Raw genomic sequence first — 26,907 nt, forward strand, 5'->3', positions numbered from 1 at the left:
TAACACCACATGGCCACAGTAGAGCATTGAAAACAGCCAGCAATGGCCTGCCAATGGCTCTTTAAATTATAACCTTATCTTACAGTTAGACCTCCTGTGTAGAAGGGAAGGGAAGCAGCCAGAGATTCCACATGTCCAACTCTTTATGGCTCTATCTCCCCCCTACTAGTCCAGCAGGAGTCACCATGAGTAGGGCATCTTTTCACCCTACCAGGGAACCTAAGAGCGGCCTTTACCCTGTAAGGGAAGTAGCAAATTGAGATGTGGGAACAATTAAGAGTCCATGTTCCCTTCCTCCTGACAGATTTAGCTCAATGTGAAACAAAATAAAACAAAACTAAACAGTTGGGGCAATTTTCAAAGGACCCAGCTAAATTTACTGAGGAATTCCAGCAGTTGAACCTAAATTTTAAGCAAACATGGAGAGATATGCATGTTCCCCATGCTATATCCCTGACAGTGGTGGTAAAGGAAGATACTCTTGATTCCACTGGGAATCTTGCATTTTCATAAAATGGAGAAATTAGTTTTTCCTGTACTGCTAAAGTAAAATGCATGTTAATGTCATCATGGTAAAGGTATAAAAGTAAAAAGCAAAGTACTAAAAAAGTAGTCATTTGATGTTATACACTGCATTGGAAGTATTTAGAAAGTGTATACAGATTAAAAGAGAATTCAGGATCGACAAAATCTCTTGTGCATTCAAACTAGGTCTTCAGTACAGGGCATGGTGCCTCTCCATTTGAGTTATTGGCTAGGTTGGTCAGTGATCCCTAAAACAATAAAGGTATTATCACATCTCTGAATATGATCCTGAAATGGATGGAGAGTACATCACAGTTTCAGACTCTTCTAGCAGCCAGGAATGGCTCAATATGGCCAGATGTACAAAGGACATCGCCTCCAGACTGGCTCTGTTTCAAAGTGTCGAAGGGCACTATGCACCAGGCTGGTGAAACACCGGAGCCTAACCTTCCTAGCTTTTCTCTAGGATCAATGGTGTTACAGCATGCTGGCTGTGTAAAGGACATACCAAATGGAGCAATAATTACCAGAGTAATGTGAGTAGAACTTAAACTAACAAAAGTGGTGTTATGACCTGCTCCCACAGAGAGGTAACAGGTATGGTATTACAAACCTGGAGCTTCAATCTATTAAATGCAGCTCAAAGAGGAAATTGTGCATTGCTTCATATTAAGTACTGTACCTATATGCCTGATGATAATGATGATATCTTTTTATTCTACATAATATACAGAGAGATACTGAACATGTTAAAAGTCCTGGTAAATTTAATTCACTTTCTAAGTAGTTAATGAATGTATTTATAAGACAAAAGAATGGCTCTCTTAAGTATTGTCTTTATTTTGCTTGCCATATGTCTTGTTGTTGCTTATACTGTCTTGGTGAGTTCATGTCTAGCGCAGTGCCTCTCGTCATATCTCTCCTAGCTGTTCTAAGCATAACCACCACCATGGCAACTGGGGTTGGCAATTTATACCAAACCCAGCAAGTCTACCACAATCTCTCCCTAGAGTTAATGAATAGCATAAAAGAACTCAAGAAAGAATGCTATTTCCCATCAACTTTGGGAAGATGGAGCCTCTGAAAGCACCTGGCCTTTCTCACTATTGTGGTCCAGGATGTCCTGGCTGGCCCCCTTACCACCATGTTCTTTATCCTTTTAGGTAGGACCATGTATCTTCAAAATTCTAATTAAGTTTATTTCTTACAGAATCAATGCCTTATTAGTTATGTGGGAATTTCGTCCATTTCCAACCAGGGTACCAGAACCATCTTCCCTCAACTGGAACAGAATAGCTAGAGGGCTTTACACCTTGTCAGGTATGGCCTACTCCCCCTAACTAGCAAGAAGTAGCTACAGAAGTATGACCATTGCCTTTCAGCCCCCTTAAGAATAAGGGTGCAAACTGAGGGCAGAGTTGAGGCAGGTTAGTATAGTGAAAGGTGGAAGGTGGCTGGATCAGCAGACAGCATGGCCAAAAGATAATATGGCTGTGAGATTCTGCCCAGAAACCTTCTGAGTTGTTGCTGGAAAGACCCTGTGAGATCTTGGCCATGAGCATTTCATTTGGAATCAGAATCCCATTCGGGGTCAAGGGAAAGCCTTGTATACCCTCAAAAGGTCTCATTACTGGTCCCCTCAGAATGACAGGTGGGGCAACCAATCAGAACAGCAAACAGCTGGGATTCCACTCCAACATTATGCAGGAGAAAGAGGAAAATCCTTAAAAAGCCCTGACCTGGGGCCCCACATGTGCCACTCACCCTGCAGTATGCCTGCAGTCCATGCTTTAGACCAGATACTTTTCTCATTTTCTTGTTTTTCAGTAGCACTTTATTCCCTGTCTACCCTATGGTGGGATCTTAAATTCTTTTATGTGACATAGGCCAAGAACCTAGAAGCATAGAAGCCAGAGCCATCTAGTAACAATGCTTCTTATCAGATTGAAATCTTATATTCAGAATAAATACAAACTTCTGAGAAGGCCAATATCTGTTTCCCAACTATCTCTGTAGCCTCCTCTCTTAGCAGCTTCCTCATACTTTAGGCTCGAGTTACAGAGAAAAACTTGAATCTCCTTATATATAGGTTCTCTCATGTCACCATATCCTGAACTCATTCTTCCTTCTGTATAAAACATCCTACACCTGGCTAAGTACTATTCATTCCTAAATACTCAGCTAAAGATTTATCATAGAATTCTTTTCCCAAAACAGAACTCTTTTTCCATTCCCTGAGCTGAGTTCCCTGAGCTGTGGGGTGCTTCCTTCTAACATAGCTCTCATACAATTTTTTGAAAGTTTGTCTCCAACATAAAATATTTCTAATATTTCCATTTAGCTTATTTTTATAGTTTCCATTTCTTTGGTAAAATTCCCCATCTGTTCAGGCACGTTGTCCAACCTTTCCACTCTCCTTTAACACATTAATCAGCTATGTTAAAGTCCCTGTCTGTTAATTTCAACATCCAGGATTAGGTATAGTTATGTTAACCATTTTATTGCTTGATGATGGCTTATATTTTCTTATATTCTTGTGTATCTCATAATTTTTGACTGAATGTCAGACATTGTGTATAAAAGAAAGCAGAGATTGAGATAATAATAGCTTTGCCAAGGAATAGGCACATGTCTTCTAGCAGGTCATTAGTTTTAAGGGACTGAGTCAAACTCATCTGTAGTTTGGGCTTTTGTTGTCTTTTTAGTTCCCAGAAGTCCCTAGGTTTCACTGCCACTGTCTTATGCTTAGTAGGGCCTTAAGTGGCAGATATTTTCTTGTGGTATTCTTGTTCTACCTCCTGATTTCTACAAGTCCTGCATGCCTGTGTTAAAAAGAGTGTCTCTTTGTTTCTACCCTTCACTGAAAGAAAGTGATGGGGCTCTCTCAGCATTCTGCATCTTCCCTAAAGAAAAATAACCTCTGCTTTTTACTTAGTGCAGAGTACTGGCTGAAAGTAGATTTCTCCTCAGTGACAGATGGCTTCTGAGTTTCCTAACTCACCCCAAATGGCAGTGGCTTTTGTCCCTCATTAAAACACAAATATCCTAACTATAGGAAATTTATCTTCTTTTTATCCTTTATATACTTGGGAAAGAGTCTGATATATATGGGCCAGTCAATAAATGATAAAAATTACTGAATAACCTTTATCTACTAATAGAAAAGTAAAGAAAAACATCTAAGTAAATCACAGAAATAAGCATCTGCTTAGTAACATGCCTGTCTTAAGTGCTGATGTTATTTAGGTTAATATACTTCCAAGTATTTATTTCATGTCCCAATTTCTCCTTCCTCTATGCAAACATATCTTTGAGTTTCCCCTCCTTTTTATAAAGCAAGGGATGTGAGAAAGGAAAGTCACCACAGAAGCATATTTACAGTTCTACAAAGGCATTGTTTGAAAGGTAACCTAATTCTTAGCCTCTATGTAAGCAAGTTTAAGAAAAAAATTCCTAATAGAATCAGAAAATAAACTACTTACATCGGTTGCTACCAATATCTGATAAGTTTGACTCTTTTGGGTCAGGATGAACATTTCTATTTCTAGTGGAATCTTCTCTATTGTGTCCATAACGTTCTTTCCATTCCTAGGAAAGAAACACGTGAATATAAAACAAAAGAACTTCAAAGCAGAAAATAATTTATCAGTGTCAACAGCTTGTATATGTGGAGTAATGTAACTTTTTCTTTAGAAATTCATCAGATAAGTTTAATTAGCATAGTCACTTAAAAATTATAAATCAATTTTTTTTACCTTTATGATTTAACAGTCTCTAAACTTAACTTTTACTAATGAAGACATCTGTAGAACTTTTCCTAGCTATGATAATGCTAACTTCTATTTTTTTAATCTAAAATTTCTAAACAATATTACAACTACAACATGCTTACCATGATCATGTATAAGTAATGAGAACGCATAAAGATAAAAGACCTATTAAGGAAAGTTTCTTTCACTCAAACAAACTACAAATATTAGAGACTTGAAGTCATTTCTACAGCAAAACTGTATATAGACACAATTAGACATGACTCACATGGCACTGTGAGTAATCTTATAACTGCAGTAAAACCATATTAACTGGGATTCTATTCATTAAAATCTTATAATTGAAAGGGACATTAGAGGTCACCTAATTTGATTTCCCGTGCAGTGTAGGATTTCATTCTAAAATATCTATGACAGATATTTTTTGGCTCTCTTACTAGATGACATGGTAATTAACTATGTCTGAACAGTCTACTGCATTTACATTCAACTGTGAAAGTCTGAAATTCTCATGGAGAAGTGAAATCTATTTCCCAGTAATAGATTATATGGTTCTAGATATGCCTTCTGAACAAGTCCCCCTTTACATGACATACTCTAAAATACATGAAGGCAATTATCATGTCTTCCTTGACTACATTTCTCCAGCATAAATACCCACAGGTACTGAAAAACCTGTAATAACTGTAGTTAACTTTTCTGTTTTTCTTTTTATGTTATAGGAGGAGGTTTATTTGCCTAAGCAAATAGAAGACTGACAAAAAATTACAGAGGAATGTAACTAACATATTATTATTAAAAAAACCTAACAATTTCCAAATTACCAAAATAGCAATTTTAATAGCAATACTGCATGAAGTCATTCATTTGCTTAAATATTAACTGAATACCTACCTTAGGAAAGAAACTTCATTAAATGTTGGCCACAAATGAAGTACTTTATTACTAATAAGTTTTCAGAACAGGTCTGATAGGAGCTCTAACGTTTATTTAATGCAAGCACTACAACTGCCTTTCTTTAAAAATATATTCTATGTCATTTTCTACTGTTCTTTGGTCTTTAGCCAGTTATTCTAAATCAGTAAGATTTTTATGATATTTTGCATTAATCTTTAAGGTGGAGAAATGTAATAAGTACAGTACTTACTCTTCTTCGATTTTCACCTTCTTCTTGCCTTTGTCTTTTTCTCTTCTCTAGAGGCAGAAAAGTACTCAATTTTGATACAACATGGTTTAATTAAAACTATAATAACATAAGGTATAAGGCTATGACCAATTTGTTTTAAATTATTACAAAATCAAACATAATAGATATTTGTTGGAAAGGACCTTAGAGGTCACCTCACTTCAGAGTAAATGCTTTTGTTGGAGAGAGCCCTGGAACCTCTGCCTACATAGCTTTAAAGAAGAGAAAAGTTCCTCTTCAGGTGACCTGAAATATTTCTCTGTAAGTTCTGTTTTATGTTCTAAATTAAGTTCACACTTCTTTTTTTTACATATGAATGTTCCCCTTGTTATTCTTTTCAGACATATTCTCAGTTTCTTCAGTGTTTTTTTTCCCCATAGGATATGCTCTACCCACTCAGGATTGTGGCTGTCTTCCTCTAAATACCTTCTGATTTGTCAATCTTATTCTTGGAAATCTTATCTAGTGTTGGAGGTTGAATCATGTACTTCAAAAAAGACATGTTCAAGTCTTAATCCCTGTCTGATGGGTGTCACACATTCGTAAATAGGACCTCTGAAGATGTTATTTTCAATTAAGGTATGGTCTTATTAGTGAACAGGATCTTCAAAGATTCTATTCAATGAGGACAAACTGAATAAGGGTGGGCCTTAATCCATATAACTAGAGTTCTTATAAGGCACAGGAAATTCTGACACAGTCAGTAGAAGCCAGAAGTCAGGTGAAATTAGAAGGAGCCCAAGAATGAATGAGATCACCATGAGATGGAGGCAGAGATGCAAGCCAGTAAACTCCAAGGATTGCAGCAATACAGCACTAGAAATTTCAGACTCTCAGGGAGTAGAGGTGGCTCAGGTGATTAGGTGTCTCCCTCCCACATGGGAGGCCCCGGGTTCGTTCCCGGTACCTCCTAAAAAGACCAGCACACAACAAACAGACACAGTGAATGCAAACAATGAAGGGTTGGGAAGAAATAAATAAATAAAATAAAACTTAAAAAAAAAAAAGAAACTACAGACTCTGAGAGAAAGCATGGCCTGTTGAGACCCTGACTTTGGACTTCTAGCCTCCAAAGCCAAGAAACAATATTTCCTGTTGTTCAAGCCAAGTCAGTGTGTGGTATTTGACATGGCAGCCCTGACAAACTAAGACTCTAGGACTGGATATGATACTCTAGAAGAGGCTGAATTCATGCAAAAAAGTAGAATTATTACATCAACTAAACGCCTCCTAACCTATGATGGTTACATGGGCTTATTATGGAGCTGTGATACACCTTTGATTTACAGTCAACTAATGGATCACACAAAAGCCTCAAACTAAGATAGGGAGAATGTCTTAGAACCAATGTCCCAAAACACAAATTTCATTTTGTTTTCCTATCCTAGCATCACTTAAACATCAGTAAATTTAATATACTCAGTTCTGCAATTAGATTCTAACAGCATGCAATGTAATCTAGTAGGCTGTTAATGATGATCACATTCTAAGTAAAGAGCCTTGGTTTGGATGACTTCTTATGCGGTATTAAATTGATAATTACTTAAATTAATGAGTTTTATAGTTGCATAGAACTTAGCAAATACATTTCAAAGCAAACATAAAAATGACTTTAAGAATATACCAAGGTTGTAAACCATAAGGTAAATACAGATCATGGTTAGTAGTAATGCTTCAATATTTGTTCATCAATTTTAACCATACACTAATGTAACATGTTATTAAAAGGGGAAAGTGTGAGAGGGGTAAGGGGTGGGATATGGGGGGATCTTCTATATTTTTTACGTAACTTTTCTGTAATCTAAAACTCCTTTAAAAATAAAGTAAAAAAAAAAGTATATGAAGGACATTACTCAGTAGTAGATAATTTGTGTTGAAGAATTTCTTAATTTTTTTTTTTCAAGGAGGTATTAGGGACTGAACCCAGGAACTTGTACATGGAAAGCAGATGCTTAACCACTGAGCTGTACCTGTGCCCTGCAGAATTTCTTAAAAGCAAAAGAAATAATAATTTATATTTTCAAATTAAATTTTGCTAAGAAAGGTGTATGTAAACATTTAACAAAACTGCATTAAATTATAATTTTAGATAGATTAAAATTATTTACAAGTTATACAAACATTAATTTCATAATTTGACTTTTAGCATTTTCTTTTCATTTATTTTAGAAAACAATTCTTACCTCGTCTGATTAATTCCTTTCCTTCATCAACTAAATCTGATGTCATATCATTATCTCCCATGAACTGCTGGAAACCAAGCAGATTCAAACAGCGGGTTCCCAAGCTAATAAAAAAGGATTTTAAAAAAGACAAGCATTCTTTTATATCATCAATATTTAAATTAAAAAACTGTTCTTTAGCATTGTCACCCCCCAAAGAAGTTATGCCTTGTCATTAATTATCATGGCAAGTTACATAGGGTTAAACCTACCTTTTTAAAAGAAATAATTATTTCCCTTTCCAAGAAACTATGCCCAGTATATCAGATTTTGTGTGGAAGTATTATGGTTAAATTGCCTCATCAAAATGGATATGATGAAGTCCTAACATCCAGTAACTCAGAATGTGAGCTTCTTTGGAAATAGGGTCATTGCAGATTTATTTAGTTAAGATACATTCTGACTAGAGCAGAGTGGGCCCTTAATCCAATATGAATAATGTACTTATAAGAGGAAAAGACAGACAAAGACACTCAGGGAAAAGATGGCCACGTGAAGACAGAGGTAGAGACTGGAATGATGCATCTACAAGCTAAGGAATGCCAAGAACTGCAAACACCAGAAGTTAGAAAAATCAAGGAAGGATTCTTCCCAAGAGCCTTAGAGGGAATACAGCCTTGATGACACCTTGCCTTCAGATATCTAGTCTCCAGAACTGTGAGACAATGCATTTTGACTCTTAGCATTTTTCCTTCATTTATTTTAAAAGACAAATTATATGCCATCTGATTCTTTTCCATCACAACTAAGTCTGATATCATTTTATTACCTCCCACGAACTGCTGGAAACTAAGCAGATCAAACAGTGGGTTCCCAACTGCCTTAACAAATTACTCACTTTGTGGTAATTTGGTAATTTGTTAAGGCAGGCCTAGGAAACTAATAAAGGAAGCAAATTAAATCAGGTCATTAACATACCTTCAATAATCATTATGCCAGGATGCTAAACTATAGCTATAAAACAAGACCAATTGATTCCTTTCTTATATTAAAATTCCAGTTTTAGTACTGGAAATAAACATACCCAGCATTTCCAATCACAGAACATTTTGGTTTAGAAAGGCTTAAGTATACAAATTTATTTTTATGTTTTTGTTTTTTTTTAATACCCTGTGAGCTAATTAAGTCTATTTAAATGGCTTTTATTGAACACTGAAGCGATTATTACAGCTTGTCTGGGGGGCTTCTTATTTTGCTTTAAACCTGGTTGCAGGACAAGAGACCGAAAATGTGAACCACAGGAAAGATGCAATGAAATGGATAAGGAGGATTAATATTTGTTAAGATCCTACTCTGCACCAGGCAACTTGCAGATACCTTCTTATTTCTTATTATATACAGATACTCTATTAATTATTATACCCCTAAGAAATAAATATCACTTTACAGATAAGGAGACAGGCCCAAGACCTCTTTAAATACTTTGCTAACGACTATTCAGTTATTTTAAAGCTGGGATTTAAATCCAAGATGAAATAAAGACTAAGCTCTTCTCATTATATCGGTTCTCAAACTTTTTCACTGATGTACTTTTAATGGGAGACTCCTGAACACAAACATACATACAGTACACACAGGGGGAGAGGGAATGTGTGTATGTGGAGAGGAAGAGAAAATGGGATAAAGTGAAGATCTTCTATTTTAATTAAAAATATCTAAGAATCTGGCTGATTCATAATATATATGCTTATTTTAATATAAACTTGTAAGTTTGAGTAAAATTGGGGTTTCAGGTAGATGGTCAAGTGTTTTGCGATTTTAAATCTTTCTTTACCATTTTCATATCCTTGTAGGAATATTATACCCAAATATGAGAAACCCAGAACTAGATCACTGTCTCTGGGAAGGTCTTTGCTTTGTCTAATGTGTTAAAAAAACAGCCATAAGCCTTCTAGGCAGACAAGTCAGAGTATTAACTCTGTGTATGACTGGTTTGCTAACCATATAGGAATTAGACTGATTATGCAGCATTTCAAATGAAAATGGACTAAAAGTCCAGGTGCCACTGCAATGTCAGTAAGGCATTGCTTTACATATTTTTATAATAGAATACCTATTTTGTCAGATGATTTGAAAATTCAGGGAAAATAAGGACCTCTTTTTCCTGAAAGACAAAATGGCACTCATAGTTTATCCCCCTAATTAAATCTAGAATAACGTTTTTAATGATTATTTTTAAGCTTAACAATTTTGCTTTTAGACATAATAATTCGACAAAGACCTATCTTACCCATATATGACATAAAACAATCTAATGAGTTAACAAGAGATGTTAATCTTGCCAACATAACTAACATGAAAAGACATATTTTACATATCATAAGCTCTTACTGTTTTTTTAATAGTTTTATAAACTTTTAAAATGAATAAGCATATAATCAAAACTTAGTTTTGGACAAAGTATGATTAATGTTTTCCTTTAACAGATCATTTTCAGTGTAAATTTATTGTTTTTATACCTTAAAGAAGAACTCAAAAGACCAGACTTATTATCAATGTATATTAACAGTTTTACTTTAAATCATAACACTTCAGCTATTTTATCTATGAAAAGGTAATATATAAGTGCGTTAAAAAATTTATAGAGAATTTATTTCAAGAAATACCTGTCTACTTACTCAGTACTCTAATAGCAAAGAAAGAGGGTGAATATAGTACAGGGATGCTAATGACAAGCATGACTGTCCTTTAATTCCTTTTGAATCCTACCCCTGCCAAGATTCTACCACTTCCTTTTTTTTTTTTAAGATTTTTTTTTCTGTCCCCTTCCCACCCCCGCCCAGTTGTCTGCTCTGTGTCCATTTGCTATGTGTTCTTCTGTGACCACTTCTATCCTTATTAGCGGCACCGGGAATCCGTGTTTCTGTTTGTTGAGTCATCTTGTTGTGTCAGCTCTCCGTGTGCGTGGTACCATTCTTTGGGCAGGCTGCACTTTGTTTTGCACTGGACAGCTCTCCCTATGGGGAGCACGCATTGCACGTGGGGCTCCCCTATGCGGGGGACACCCCTGCATGGCAGGGCACACCCTGCGCGCATCAGCACTGCACATGGGCCAGCTCCACATGGGTCAAGGAGGCCCAGGGTTTGAACCGTGGACCTCCCATGTGGTAGGCGGACACCCTATCCATTGGGCCAAGTCCGCTTCCCTCTACCACCTTCTAATACCATAAAGAGCAGTCCATGTACTTTCTAAAACTCGGGTAAATTTCTTGTTCTAGCCTAACATGACTTAACTACATTTGCTCCTCATTTGACCCTTTGCACTGGTTATGATCTGAAGTATCTAGATATCCAGCAATGTTTATGAGGAAATCTCTAGGACTAATTTATGTTATTGGACAGAAACTGTGAAAGGGAGTGTTTTACAAGATCACAGACTACACTGGCAGTGTCAAAAGCTTGGACTTAGAGTTAATAGACTGTAATTAATCATATCACTTTGTATTCTAATATATTTATAATAAAATGACTCTATTTTCCTTAAAATATCCTCAGAGGGAGAATCTGATCTGATCACTCGAGCAGTCTCTTCAAAGTATCCCAGCTTCCCCTAAAGTCACAATAAAACAGACAACTAAAAATCAATGAATATTTAGAAGTGTCTTAATGAGAAAGGATATTTATATGCCAGTAAGAGTATGAAGAATAATCAATGTTAAGTCTTTTACCTAAAGTAAGTAGCAATGCAGAGAATCACGACCAACATAGGATAATATATATAAAATCCATCTGCAATAAAGGATAAAACTTTCATGGAACCCATAATCTGAAGAGCAAGAAAAAAGTAAATTAAATCAGCACAGTTCTATATTTTTTTATTCCTTTGCATCATTAGAAAACTTGCCTATATGTAAGTATATCAATAAATTTGGGCTTCTCAAAAAGTACAAATTACTAATGGGCTGATTTTTTAAAAACTTGTTTTTTATTAAGGTTTTTCCTAAATTAATAATTAGGATAAATATTACTGAAACTTGTCATATACATTAAGACTATAAATGTAAGTTAATATTATTTACGTCTGTTGCTACTTCTCAGCTAGACAGCCTATGTGAACTAAAACCATTTTTTAATAATAAAATCAAAATCTTTTTATTCATTTATCAGTAATTACACATAACCTTTAAGAGAAAGCTTTATTAAAAAAAGATCTCAATAATACTAGAGAACTTCTCTGCCAGCATTAAAAGGAACTTCACAATAATGACATAGCCTATAGATGTTCAATATAAAGAACTGTTTATTGACCATACTTACAGATGTATAAGCAGTTGGCTGAGTGTTCTGATGAGAGATGGATGAATCCATATGTGTCAATCCCAAGAAATTTAGACATAAAGGAGGAGTCAAACGGCAAAATAACCTGCAATTAGAATTTTAGGAACATGTAAAAAATAAAGCAGCAAAATATTTTATATGAAAATATATTAAAAATATTTCAGACTATCCCAACTATTATTTTCAACTATTTACATTTCATATATTCTGAATTCTTAATGTGACTTGGCTTTATTTGTTTGGGAAACATTTTGAAAATTCTGTTAATTATTCACCTCCTCTACCCCACCCGAGATATCAACACTTAAATGTTAACACTCCAACCTCAGGCTTCCTACTTGGTGGTGATTGCCACTGCTGTATGTGAAGAATCTGTGGAAGGTTTTGCATGTGCCTCCTTCAACTACCATCTGCACAATTCCTCTCAACAACAAGACAAGGATGGTAACATCCTCAAGGTGAATTGTACTTAGTATATAAAAGAACTAGAATTATATCAAAGTATGTCGATGTGACAAGTTCAGGTTTAAAGAATTGTTTGCATTCAGCTTTGTCTAGATAAAAGGAGAATACAAAGATGTAGAATTGGTGGGTGGGGAGAGGGGTCTTCTGTGGCCATAGCCAAGTTCTAAATCTTGATTGTGAAAGGTTCTATATCTACACACAAACAAATGAGGATTAAACAATAGTAAAAAAAATGGTAAAAACGAAATAAGGTCTCTAGTCTAGTTAATAATAATGTACCAATGTCCATTCATTGGTTTTGATACTATACAATAGCTATATAGGGTGTCATTATTGGAGGAAGCTAGATGAAGGGGACTTTGAAATATTATGCAATTCCCTGTTAGTCTAAAACTTTTGGGTAAAAAAAAGATAAATAAAAAGAAAGTTTTCAAGGTGCTTCAGATATAGATTCCTCTGTGAATTTCCCTAGGTCTAGTCTTTTATAAATATCTAACACGACTGATTAAACAATAAGGACAAATAGATTGTGCAACCTAGTCCAATCTGGTGCCTCCTTTCTAAATCTGCAAAATTGTTCGTATTGATTTTCTTAGCCCTCTTCCATCTGGTTTAAGGCCAACTGAATCTCAAAACACATCTAGGTCTGATTTAGTCCCTACGTTCTCAAATGTTTCTATATTTATTGACTGACTTATTGAATCTCTTTATCAGTAAATTCAGGCTCACCTTATTTTTCTTCTTCCTAATCCAGAGGAACTACTTTAATTTTAAATCTCCAATCAGTTTTTAGCTGGCAATCAACAGACATCAGACATCTATTTAATACTTAAATCTAATCAATTAGTTAATAACATATTAGCAGAACACCCATAAAAAGAAACAAAAAAGAAATCCATTAGAACACATGTAATGAAGACATTTTTTTTTTTGTTTCTAAACACAATCCTACTTACATGCCACTGAAAAGAAGGCTATAAGCATCAGTCTGATGATGAGAAGCCAAGTAATAATAGTTAAATACACGGATTCGGAACACAGTAGAATAAACACAAATACTTAGGAAGAAGATGGAAAGGAAGCAAGCAATCTAAAAAACAACAACAAATAGTTAAGATTAATGGATACTAAACTAGCACTTTATATAGTACTACAAACATTAACCTTCATTCCCAACTAACATATTGAAATTCTAAAATAAAACACAGAGACAGATTTTATTACCAAAGAGAAAAGAGTTTATGTCGGAAAAAACCCTGCATTTCAACCAGTCAACCTACTAGAGCAATAAGTTTCAAATTTATCTCCTGAAGAGAACCTATTTTCCCATTCCCTTGGCAACACTTCATATGAAGGTCTATATGTAGCTTCACGGGCATAAAGAGAATCAAAGTACTCTATTCTCATGAGAAAATTTTGCACTATTTTGTACTTTTTCATGTCTCTTCAAATACAGATCCCAGTTTTTATAGTATGGGTAGATTCAAAGAAGCACATTTTGGAAGTGTGAATAATAACACTGGGGGAAACTTTACTGCTTTTTTTTATTACAAGAAGATATAAGGGTTAAGGATCATACTATGAACTGGTATATATTTATAAACTAAACTGACCTCGATATAAATATAATTATATGTTTTTTCTGCCAGCTGTATGAAGACTGCAAAAAGGGATAAGACTGGTCTAGTGCTAAAGAAAGTGCACTCTGACCACACAACAATCACTGAGAAGATGGACAAAACCACAGCAAGTATCCTGTAAAACCATGGTCGCAAAAGACATTCCCAATACCATTCTGGAAGAGAAAAGAAAAAAAAAAAAAAAAAAAAGATTAAGAAAGCTCATACATGAATAACAGGGTATTTACATCATTTCAAAATATCTCCCCATAGGTACTTATTTACAAGGAAAAAAAACAGTGATTTTACAGTGAAGGAACCTGGCAGACATCAACCTAGCCAAAATGGGACAAAATGACATCATGCGCCTCCTGCTATTGTGCACTGAGAAGCCCATGACATCACTGCTGTGGTATCCTCTAATCATGAGGAAACATCAAACTCAATTTCTGGGATACTCTACAAAAACTGTCCTGTACTCTCCAAAATTGCCAATGTCATGAAATACAAAGATAGACTGAGAAACTGTTCTAGAATAAAGAAGACTAAGTAAACTTGACAACTGAAAGCAATCCACATTCAGGACTTTTTTTTTTTTTTTTACAAGGGATATTATTGGGACAGTTAGCAAATCTGAATAAGAACTGTACAGTATATTACCGCATTGATGTTAGCTGCCTGATTTTGATAATTGTACTTTGTTATGCAAGACAATGTCTTTATTTTTTTAAAATATACACTGAAGCATTTAGGGATAAAGAGGCATCATACCATGTCTGGATTCAACTCTCAAAAGATCCAGGAAAAAAAAAAAATGGTAAAATGTAAACATAGGGGATTTCAGTGAGGTTTATGTTAGAATTTTTTGTACTATTTTGGCAAATATCTATGTCTGAATTTCAGTAAAACTAAAAGTTAAAAAAAAAAGAATGCTCATAAAATTGAAAAGGCTAATTTTCACTTCATCCACTGAAGATTTGAGTTCCTGATTCACTATACATCTTTTCAACACTACTTTGCATACTTTCTGGTGACTTCAATATCACATAGGTGATCCTCCTTTCAATATCTCAGTCTCTCATTTCCTTGGTCTCCTCTCTTCAATGATCTTGTCCTCCATCCTACATCAGTTCACACATTTTTATAGCCATCCTTAAACCTGTTACTGCCAGTAACACTAATGCTTCCATATAATCTCAATTTCCAGCATCCCTTTCTCCAAACAATACCTCCCTCTAGTATTCCAATTCCACTGACTGACTCCATCAGGACCAACAATCCATTTATTCTACCATCTTTTTATTGTTCAACATCCTCATATCCTTATTTCTTTCATTATCCAGTGCAGATTCCAGGCTTGGATGATAATCACTCTCTAATTTTCCAATTCTTTCACACACACCCCTTTCTCTATACTTGCATAGCTAAACGACACCCTGTTTAGATTATCCAAACTCCCGAACTACTCACTGTGTTCGTGCACCCATGTAGGTGCACAATGTAAGAAAAAGACACACAACTTTGCTACCTGGTCCTTAAATTTATAATCACTAGCTCCAAGTGGGCCCTCAGCACTACCCTACTAAGCCCACCCTAATTCTTTAATCTTCTCTTATGCCCACTCTCCTAGGCAACTATTTTTGTACTCTTTTCTTCTGAAACCTCCAAAATCTCCCCTATGCTTACTCTCAGCCATTTTGTTGAAAAAAAAAAAAATAGAAGCAGTCAGAAGGGAACTTCCCCAAGTTACCAGCATTACATCTTCTCACCTACTTTGGTATACCTGTGCCTTACCTCTTATTTAAAGTTATCTCTTAATTTGTTCACCAGCTCCTATCTCATCTTTCCTACTCATGAACATTGTCCAAGCAATTCTTGTGTCTCACCCAATTTTCTCTCTATGGTATCATCACCAAATTATATGCTATAATTGCGCTTGTCTCCCCACCCCTCTTATCTGTTCCACATATAAGGAAAACATTTGGAGAGCTTTCAATTCTGTCTCCAATTTCTCCGCTACCTATTTGAAAAAAAATTCCCATCAGGTTTTTTAGTCCCCAGGCTCCATTTCTGAAATCCAGTTGTCAAGTCTTAGTGTTCATGATATGCAACACCTGAAAAGGTACTTTACACATCTTTTTCCTCAAAACACTTCACTATCCCAGTCTTCCTATCGCACTGGCCACTCCCTTTTAGTCTCTCCTGTCCTTCATCAACCTGACATCTTATTCAAGAGTGTCTCAAAGATTGGTCCTAGGACTTTCTCTCTTCTCTATCCCATTCACTTCTTCACTGACTATCTTACCCACGGCTCGCCTATATATTGATGACACCCTAATTTATATCTCTAGTCCAGACATCTCCCCTTAAGTCTAATTTCTATAGCCAACTACCTACTCCACATCCTTATTTACACCTTTCTATGTTCCCTTTTTCTCACACCACAAACACAGAGATCTTTATCTGGTTTGTTCATTGATACCAAGCACCAACAATACAAACCATATATATATATGTGCTCAAATATTCAATGAATGACTGAAAACAGGTAACACATCATTCTTTTATTTAATTAGAAAGAATCTTTGTTGAAAAATTTATCTGAAGTACCTGTCAATTAAGTATTCATACTCAAGACCAGGCATACAAAAGAGAATCAGTTTGAATAACTAAGGTGAACCGAAGTATTAATTCTGGGACATTTTGGTATTATTAGTAAATTTCTTCACACTAAATTTGTTAACCTTTTGCAAAGAGTATCATGAGGGAGAAAAGAATGATAACGACTAGGGAGGGTAGGTTTTGTATGTATACTAATGAATGAGAATAATAAAGAGAGTTCTTAGGGGAATATTTTAAAAGTATATCAAGACCAAAATTCCACGGGAGGGGACTATAGCTCAGTGGTTGAGCACCTGCTTCCCATGTATGAGGTCCTGGGTTCAATTCCTGGTAAAGAAACAAACAAACAAAAAACCAAAACAAAACAAAAATACAGACCAAAACTTGTGATTTAAAACTGCTCAAAATTCTAATTACTTTAAGTATATATTATGTACCATTCAAAATATGCTTGATGCATTGCATATATTTTTGTAGGGAGTTTTGATTATTTGTGAAGTTAACAGTGGAAACTGATAGACTGTATGTTATACGACAAATGAAACTGCTACTTTAAGGGAAAGCTTATCAGATACATATTGCCATGCAGTATAAATTTACTCAACACAAATATAATTCAACTCTTCACAAATACAATACACACGTTTTCTTGCAGAAAAGTTGTCATCATTAAACTTTGAAATTTATATCAAATTACATACCAACTGTAGGATTATAAAAATACTGGATAAATCTATTTTCTGGCTCTGGTGATTGAAAGGTATGAAGAAACTGACGAGTTGCACTGCTTTCATTTTTTGCTACATCTTCTAGATAAAATGCTTGTTCCAAAAGAATCTGCCATTGTACATGTGTTCGACGGTGCCTCTGAACTGAATAAATCACCTAAAAAAAAAAGAGATCAGTATGTATAGCGGCCAGTGTTTTGACCCAAGAGTAGTTCAACTTCCTATTAGGGAACATATTTTGGTTTTACAACAATAGGAAAATGCTAATGTCATTTACCCAGGACGTTACTGTTCTGTAATAAATGAAACAATTCTGCTCAGTTAATTTTCTGTAATAAATGAAACAATTCTGCTCAGTTAATTTTCCCTTCCAAAATGCAAATAGTGGACCTGTCCAGAAATACTAAGTTAAGCCAAAAACAATTTAAATAATTAATGATAAGGACAGGATTAAAGGAAGTTTTAGATACATGTGCACTAAAAATTCCCCTTTCGTAATAATTATAAATATAAAATTATCAGTACATAAGTAAAATTACCTGCTTATGCAGTTTTACCAGACTTTTTTCACTTGGATAGGTATTATGCTTTTCATCAAAATCTTCATAGTCATCCATATTCCTACCCATTTTTTCTTGATACTCTGTAGGGCACTAAAAGGAACAGGTCGATTTTTAAAATACCTTTTTTGTAAAAAGATAATTTTATTTTTACTAAAAATCTTTCATTTAGGGGCATTTCAAATTTTCTCAAAAACATTTCCTTCCTCTACTGGCATCTCTAAATAATTGAATTTTACATGCTGATGTTTTCCTAAGATGTTTTAAAAGATGTATTGACTTCTGAGCCATAAAAACTTTTCTTCTCATCTCTATTGATATTAATCTTTATGCTCAGATACGCTAGCTAGGGATGGGTGAGGGCAGGGTAGCTTCACTACATGATTCAACTAGTATTCTAAGTAGGCACCTGATGAAACCATTGTTTTCATAGCTAAATGTAGAAGAACCATGACAAAACCAACATGTTGCATCTTTAAAAGGCAAAGTACAGAGAAACAAATACAGGATTTGAAGTCATCTTCAGATGACCTCTACAGGCCATTTATGACCTATATGAACTTGGCCAAGTTACTTAATGACCTTGAATAGGTCTCAAAAGGTGGCAAATGTGAGAGAAATGGTTAGAGAATTGATTCCAGTTAACTATCATCTTAGCCAAAAAGAATGTTAGCTAATAATCAATACAACAGATTGAAAACATGGGAAGAGAAATAGTTCAGTGGTTCGGTGGAGGCATAGAAGACAATTGGGAAACAGTTTTATTCATCGTTTTTGGATGTATATAAATGACCCTAATTTGATACCAATGTACAATGTTTTCAGTGTATGGCTTTTTGTTAAATAATTGTGTTAAAATTTCATGATGTCATTTACTTTATGATTTATGAAATATATTGTAAAATAACATGTAGAAAGCTAATTGAAAGAGATCATTATTGAAGCCCTAGTTTATTTTCTTCTAGGGAAATATGTTTTCATGACCATGTACAATGACACTTTTACGGACCGCAAAAGTTTATCCCCATCACTATACATTACACTATACATTACTCAACATCACCTCTATCCCCATGTTTCAGTGGAAAATATTGAAAATAATATTAACTTATAATAACAAAAGAACAAATTCTATGTACAAATAATTACTGGTTCATAGTTGAGTTCCATTTAAATGGAAAGGAGTGGGGAAGATCTCAGCCATAGGCTGTTCACATGTTTTTCTGATGTTTTTATACTATATATGACTACATTTGGAAAGAATATGATTTAATTACCTTTTTTAGTATTGTATCAACACATTTTCTCAAAGGGTGGTTGTACTTGATGCTTTCATTCACTTTTCGGACCTCCTATAAAAAACAGTAAGAAAAATAAATATATTCCCATTTCTACAGATCAAATATTTCAAATGAATTCAATTCAATCCAAAATATTGAACATATACATGAAGTTTTTTCCACTGAATACAACTTTTTAAGTACACAAGTAAAAATAAAAAATCACTGATATATCTATACCCTCATACTTTTTATTACTTTCTAGATAATTTTCTTAGTTGGTATACAAAGATGAATAAGCATTCTAAAAAAAGGTTATATAGGATCAGACCAACTTGTGATCCTCTACTTATGAGAAAAATAAAATTGTGTTCTCCACCTTCTCAAGGGTCAATAATCACATTAACTAAAACATAGTGAATAAACCAGAGGAAGCAGAAAAGGCTACAGGTCTTATAAAGTGACTGCTCCTTTCTGAAAGGAGAATAGAATACTCTGAAGCATTCAAAGTTGAGTGTTTTCATGTAACACTTGTTTATTAAGAGAACACTAGGTGTAAGGACACACCTATAATGTGGAATGTGGGGTGGAGAAGACATGGTATAGTAAATATTTGACTAGGATTACAGTCTGGTGATGAGATAATTAAGTGAGCAATTTAATTAGTGTGAAAGGCAAAAAAGGGGTTAAGGAGGAGAATATTTAGAGCCAATGGTTCCTAAAGGAATCACAATATTCTAAAATATTCAGGAAGCCAAAAAATTGTTAGAACCACTATTCTGGGCAGAAGAAAAATCATGTTCAAGGTCTGGGAGGCAAGAGAGATATAGGGAAACTAAGACCAGGATTATAAAAATAACATTCTGACTGTTGGGTAGAAAATGTTTTATTTTTATAGGTTTACAGAAAAATAATGTGTAAAATACAGAGTTCCCATATATAGCATCCTATAATTACTACCTTGCATAAGTGTGGTATGTTTGTTACAATTCATGAAAAAATATTTTTACAATTGTATTAACTATTAGGGTTCATTGTGTTGTATGGTCCCATGTTTGTGTTATTAAATTTTTTTATTCTAGTAAGATATATACAACTTAAAATTTCCCCTTTTAACCATACTCAAATATAATTCAGAGATGTTAATTACATTCAGAGAGTTGTGCTACCATCACCACCATCCAATATCAAAACCCTTCTATCACCCCCAAAAACAAATTAAGCATTAACTCCCTATATATATGGGACACATATCTTTTGGTAGGCCACATTAAACATTTGGAGTTTATTCTAACATGAATGAGAAGACTTTTAGCACGTGGTGTTATGCTGGATTGTAATATGCTCAGAGTAGTGTACTTTCAGAGAAGGAAAAATGTGAAGCGGTTTCAATAATCTTTTCTTTAATCCAGAATATCATAGCAAAATTTTAAAATCTGTTGGATATTTCTGTATACATTATTGAAGTTTTACTTTTCGACAACCTTGTGAAGTGGCTTCAACTTATCTGCATTTTACAGGTAAGTAAGATATAGTACTTTATTAAGATTACTGACAGGAAACAAAAAGTGATACAGGTTGGCAAAGCAAAGTATTCTCTAAAAGAGATTTCTAGACTTAGTTGATGGGATTACCTCAGGTTAAATTTTCAGGAAGAAGTGTTCTCTGATGGGTATTTACTCTTCTGCTATACCAGGTGTAACAGGTTGATATTACTTACGAATTCCAAAAAAGAAGGATTATGTTTGTAAACTCATCTATGCCTCAGGATATGATCCCCTTCGATTGTATTAGATTCACCTGAGATGTCTTTGATTAAATTACCTGTTAAGTAATTTTAATTTAACTAACCATGATAGTAGGGCTGAATCAGGGTTGGGTCCCTGCCCCCTTGGTGGGCTGAAATAAATGGGCACTCACTTAAGAAGACACAGGAAGAGAGAGAGAGAGAGAGCTCCGTAGATAAGGAAGAGGAGAGAACTTGATCATTTCAGTCCTGCCAGGTGACAGAAAGGAGAAGGCTCAAACAACTAAAGCCCTGGGAAAAGAGACAAGCCCTATGTCAGCCTACAAGTGAGACTGGAAGAAGCTGGGCCCACGAAGCCTTAAGCAGCAGCAGGAAGGAGAGAGCAGGTAGAGATCACCTGTCATCTTGCTTTAACACGTGGCAACAGACTTTGGTGAGATATCAACCTTAAGATGGACTCTTTAGGGCCTTGTAACCCCCAACAAGTACCCCTTTTTAGAAGCCAACAGATTTCTGATACTTTGCATCAATACCCATTTAGCTGATTAATATACCAGAGTACCCATATAAATTACGATCTAATCTAGTACACTTTTGAGAGTAAAAGGAGTCACTATTAAAAGTTACTCCAAGAAAATGGGTGTAATCCTAAAATGTTGAGTATAATCTCCCTGAATCTTTGTCAGAAAATGGGAGATGAACTCATAAGGTTCAACTGCCAATAAGAAGTCTTTCTGGATGAAACCTCCTGGAGGATTTCACACCACCAAATGTTCAGTCTAAAGTCCATCAATGTGCTACCAATAATTAAATAACAATAACTAAAGGAGATACACACATTTCTTGTTGTTCCTTTTAAGGTTTAAATTTGTTTACCTCCATGACATCTTCTAAATTCTCCTCTGCATCTGCTTTCTCTGTCATTAATTTGGCTGCTTTAAAATAAGTCTTCATAAGTAGATAACCCCTTTTTGCTCCATTCCAGTATGACCGAGGAATTTCCACCAAGCCATACCCCAACAACAACACAAGAAGAAACAGACCCCATGTATTTGCAGCAGCTATACCAATTGTTTGAAGCTGGTTCCTAAGAAAGAGAAAAAATGAGGGTAGACAGATGTAATAAATATTTCCTTTAAAAATATAAAATATTTTTTAAAAATTTTCAAAAAACTTCCTAACAGATGGCTAGGATCTTATATAAAAATAATTAAACCTTCAAATTCTCAGCTACTCTTTCACTAATAGCAGATAATTTGTATGCTTTACTAAAAAAGCTAGAGTGTAAGAGCAGAAATGCACTTTAACACAACAAACACTGCTTCTATTATAGTAAAATTAGAATTCGGGTCAATTTACTTTTTTTTTTTCCCTACAAAACATTTTTTATTAGGTGCTCTCTTATTCATTATTAGCCAAGAGAAGCTTGAAAAATTTAAAATTAACTCATGTTGAGGCAAACATGCATGGGAATGCAGTACCATTCTATTTCCTAACTCTTCTATTTCTAGCTCTTCATGCATACTGCAGATCACAAGTATAAATAGATTTTAATTTTATTGCAATTTCTAACTCTAAGACAAACAATAGCACAATAAGAAAAATATTATTCACAAGTTCTAATAAAAGAGAATTGAAAGAAAACCATATACCTTATCACACAAAATTTAAAATTCAAGGCTAAAAATTATAAGGGTTAATACTTCTAACATATATTAGACAATGTATTAGCCTTCTGTCTAAGACCAGTATTTGAAGATGTTATTTTACATATTCTTTCTTTGGAATATGGATAATTCAGATACCATTTTGGGGAATCTATAAAACACAAAACTTGATAGGTTTCATGATGAAATGTCTAATTTGTATGAATTAAAAATGAATTTTAAAAAATGAAAATATACATAGATGTTAAGAAAATTAATTTTCTTACCATTCTAAGTGCAAATGTGGGTTTACCGCTACATAAATTAAAAATGCTCCAAAAATCAGCAAATAGGTGCCATAATAGATTGCATTCTCAATCAGTGCAGTTTTGATTTTTCCAGTGATAGAAAACCCTCCTGATCTTGCATAAGACTGCATAAAAGGTAACAGAATCCTAGACGGTTACAAAGAAAATGATTAAAAAAATAAATTGTCTATATAGACTGAGAGTACCAAAAATAGAGGAATCTCAATTTTAATGTGCAGTTCTTTTACTAATAAATACAAATATAAGTAATTAGCAATGAATAAATGAATAGATGATTATATTGTTAATAATAATACATTTTGGGGACAGCAAAGATCCTGAGGAAAGAGATAGCAAAGTATATCCCAGGGAGCAAAGAAGGCCATGATGACCTGAGTAGAGAATATAACAGTGGAGGTGACTTAAGATGAACCTAAGAAAAGATCACTAAAGCTTTAGTGAAAAGTTAGGCTGCATCCAAAGAACGATGAGGAACCATTTTCTTTAGTAGAAAAGAGACAACAAATTTTAGTTTTAAAAAAGATTGATAAGGCGGTGGACTTGGCCCAGTGGTTAGGGCGTCCATCTACCACATGGGAGGTCTGTGGTTCAAACCCTGGGCCTCCTTGACCCGTGTGGAGCTGGCCCATGCGCAGTGCTGATGCACACAAGGAGTGCCCTGCCACGCAGGGGTGTCCCCTGCATAAGGGAGGCCCACGTGCAAGAAGTGCGCCCCGTAAGGAGAGCTGCCCAAGGTGAAAGAAAGTGCAGCCTGCCCAGGAATGGTGCTGCACACACAGAGACCTGACACAAGATGACGCAACAAAAAGAAACACAGATTCCCGTGCTGCTGACAACAACAGAAGAGGACAAAGAAGACTCAGCAAACAGACACAGAGAACAGACAACCAGGTCGGGGGGAGAAGGGGAGAGAAATAAATAAATACATAAATCTTTAAAAAAAAAAGGAAAGATTGATACGACTGCAGCATGGAGAACGGACTGAACAGAGAAATAATATTGGGAGCTATTATAGTTAGGAGGAAATAAAGTCGTGGTGGTGGTAAGAAACAGAGAGGGAGATCAGTTGTCAATACATTCACTTTGAAGAATTAGGAGACATCCAAGAGGAGCTGTGCAGAAAGTGACTGATTAGTGTTCTGTGTTCTCAAATGTTTTAAGTTTGCTAAGCTGCTCAAAGCAGATACCATGAAATGACTTGTCTTTAACTATAGGAATTTATTTTCTTATAAATTTACAGTTTTTGAATCCGTGAAAATTTCCAAAATCTAGGCATCATCAAGATGATGCTTTCTTCCTGAAGAACTCTGTTACATGGAAAGGCGCATGGCAGTATCTGCTAGTCTCCCCCTTCACTTCTGGGTTTCCTTGCTTTCAAGCTTCTTCTTCCATGGCTATCTCTCTCTCTCTCTGCAAACCCCCAGGCATCTGGAAAACTGGAGTGGTAACACTCTTACTGAATAACAGGGCAAAAGGCCTGCCCTCTCCAAGTTCTGGGGCATATACTCACTCTTTCCACGAACATGGGTGGGTCTGCACTCTTGGCCTAAAAATATGTCCTCAGTCCAGACCTCAGCTTCCATGGTTCTGCCTTTGAAGTCATATTTCCTTCACTCTGCCCCATTTCTGCCCCTTTAGTCTAAGCTGGTGGTCGTTTTATTCATACAAATCAAGGAAAAAAAACCTTGGATTTGCACGTAGTACACAGGAGTCCAAACCATCAGACAAAAAGAACTTTCTACAGATCCTTTCTGGATAACTGCATTTCCAATCCTGACTTGTAATGAAATGGCTAAATGGTTCCATGTTCAGTTAAACCCTCACACAGAGCACTATTCTCTAGGAATTCATCTTCCGGAAGCTCAGACTTTTCAAAACCATGAATTTCTGGGTTCTTCTGTGTGTGCATGCCCAGGAGTTCAGTTCTCAGCTTATTCCTTTCCTCTTGCATTTTACTATAAGCTTCAAGAAGCCAGACCACACACACTTCCCACATTTAGTTTTGAAATCTCCTTAGCTAAGTATCCAAGCTTGTAACTTTCAAATTCTACTTTCCACCCAACATCAGAACTTAATTTTGCAGTTCTCTGCCACTTTAAAACACAGGTCACCTTTCTTCCAATTTGCAATGATACATTCATCATTTCTGTGTAAGACCTCATCAGAAGTAGTTTTAGTATTCATATTTTACCAAGTCTCTTCAAATCAATCTAGGCATTCTCTGTCAAGCACCTCACAATTCTAGGCTCTACTCAATGCCCAACTACTGTTTTAACATTTTTGGTATTTATGATAGCAGTACCCCACTCCTCTATCACAAAAATCTATTTTAGTTTACTAAGCTGCTGAAAGAAGATACTATGCAATGTGTTGGCTTTAAATATGGGAATTTAGTAGCTTATAAGGTTACAATTGTGACGTTGTGAAAATGTCCAAATCTAGGCATCATCAAGACAAGGCTTTTTTTGTCTGAAGACCACCTGCTGGTGATCTGGCAAGGCATATGGCGGCTTCTGCCGGTCTCTACCTTCTCTTCCGGGTTTCATTGATTTCGGCTTCTTGCTTCCACGGCTTTCTCTCTCTCTTTCTCTATTCATCCCATTTATAAAGGACTCCAGTAAAAAGATTAAGACCATTCTGGGCTACAGCTTAACTGAAGACAGGGAGAAAAGCCACAGAAGCTGAATATCAATGGAATCCAGAAGAGAAGGGAGAGACAATGAGATGCTGCCATGTGCTTTGCCATGTGGCAAACTAAGGACCAAGGATCCTAGTAGCCAGTCCCAGACCACCACAGTCTATGGGAAGAAAGTATCATCTTGATAATGCTTTGATTTGACCTTTTCCCTAATTTCAAAAGCATAAGCAAATACATTTCCATTGTTTAAGCTGAATCAGTGCATGGCATTTGCTTGAGCAGCAAAGGAAATTAAAATAAGATGTAGGGAAGAGAACCAAGGCATGTATGAAGTAGAAACCAGGAAAGTATCTGAAAGTGTTGAGAGAAAAGAGAACCAAACACTGTCAAAAGAATAAATAAATTAAGGTGAAACTAATTTAAGTGGAGGGGTAGGGGCATAAAACAGGGTATAAGGGGTTGAGGAATAAGTAAGCAATGAACAAATGAAGATACCAAATGTAGACAATTCATTTAAGATACTTGGTTAAAATAATGGGTGGTATATTCATAAAATGGAATATTTCACTGAATAAGAACAGAATACTGCCTCACAACAAAAACAGACAAATCTCCCAAATATAATATGAGCAAAAAAAGCCAGATGTAAAAAGGTACTTATTGTGTAACTCCATCTTTATCTAGTTCAAAAACAGGCAGTACTAATCTATAGTGACAGAAGTCAGTATCATGGTTACCTTAGCAGGTGTTAATGACTGGGTGGGGGCATAAGAAAGAGTTCCGGGGTATTGGTAATGATGTACACCTTCATCTGAGTGGTAGTTTCATGGGTGTGTTCACTCTGCAAAAGTCAAACTAAACACTTGCAATCTGTGTACTTTTCTGTATGAATTTATACTTCAACTAAAAACAGGTTTCAAATAAAGAAATCTGACTGTGATGAGGAGTAGACTGATGAGATAGAAACTGGGAAGGAATGTGATTTCGGACACTTTTTGTTGCTTTTTTGTTCCTTAGGATGAATGAATTATGCAAACTTATATTGAAATATGAGATGATCCATATTTTAAGAAGCATTTGTTTTAATAGTAATTGCTCTTCCACCTTTGGAGGAGAAGGAAGAAGAGATGGGTAGTCGGTGGGTTTGTTGTTTAGAAACTGAAAGACTTGCCAAGTGATGACTTCTATTTTCATTATGGGGCAAGAGGCAAATGCAACTGCTGAAGAGTAAAGATGATTGTTATTAGCAGGTAGGAGAGAGAAAGTCAGAAAGGGTTGACAAAAGAGTTTAG

The 26,907-nt window shown here is 35.3% G+C and overlaps 1 protein-coding gene across 6 annotated transcripts in view; it reads right to left on the reverse strand.

The window, feature by feature from the left end:
* LMBRD2 (LMBR1 domain containing 2) overlaps positions 1-26,907 on the reverse strand; it is a 66,278-nt gene that overhangs the window by 11,274 nt on the left and 28,097 nt on the right. For all 6 annotated transcript variants that reach the window (XM_058307780.2, XM_058307803.2, XM_071207780.1 and 3 more), the window contains 12 exons: positions 22,936-23,103; positions 21,879-22,089; positions 19,253-19,327; positions 17,955-18,068; positions 17,389-17,572; positions 14,060-14,241; positions 13,403-13,536; positions 11,961-12,066; positions 11,372-11,469; positions 7,665-7,768; positions 5,443-5,489; positions 4,008-4,113 (listed from right to left, as the gene is read on the reverse strand). In XM_058307780.2, the coding sequence (XP_058163763.1) occupies positions 4,008-4,113; positions 5,443-5,489; positions 7,665-7,768; positions 11,372-11,469; positions 11,961-12,066; positions 13,403-13,536; positions 14,060-14,241; positions 17,389-17,572; positions 17,955-18,068; positions 19,253-19,327; positions 21,879-22,089; positions 22,936-23,103 (1,529 nt within the window). The remainder of the gene's footprint in view (positions 1-4,007; positions 4,114-5,442; positions 5,490-7,664; positions 7,769-11,371; positions 11,470-11,960; positions 12,067-13,402; positions 13,537-14,059; positions 14,242-17,388; positions 17,573-17,954; positions 18,069-19,252; positions 19,328-21,878; positions 22,090-22,935; positions 23,104-26,907) is intronic.

Source organism: Dasypus novemcinctus, chromosome 2 (assembly GCF_030445035.2).
Source record: "Dasypus novemcinctus isolate mDasNov1 chromosome 2, mDasNov1.1.hap2, whole genome shotgun sequence".
In the NCBI taxonomy this organism is placed as follows: Eukaryota; Metazoa; Chordata; class Mammalia; order Cingulata; family Dasypodidae; genus Dasypus; species Dasypus novemcinctus.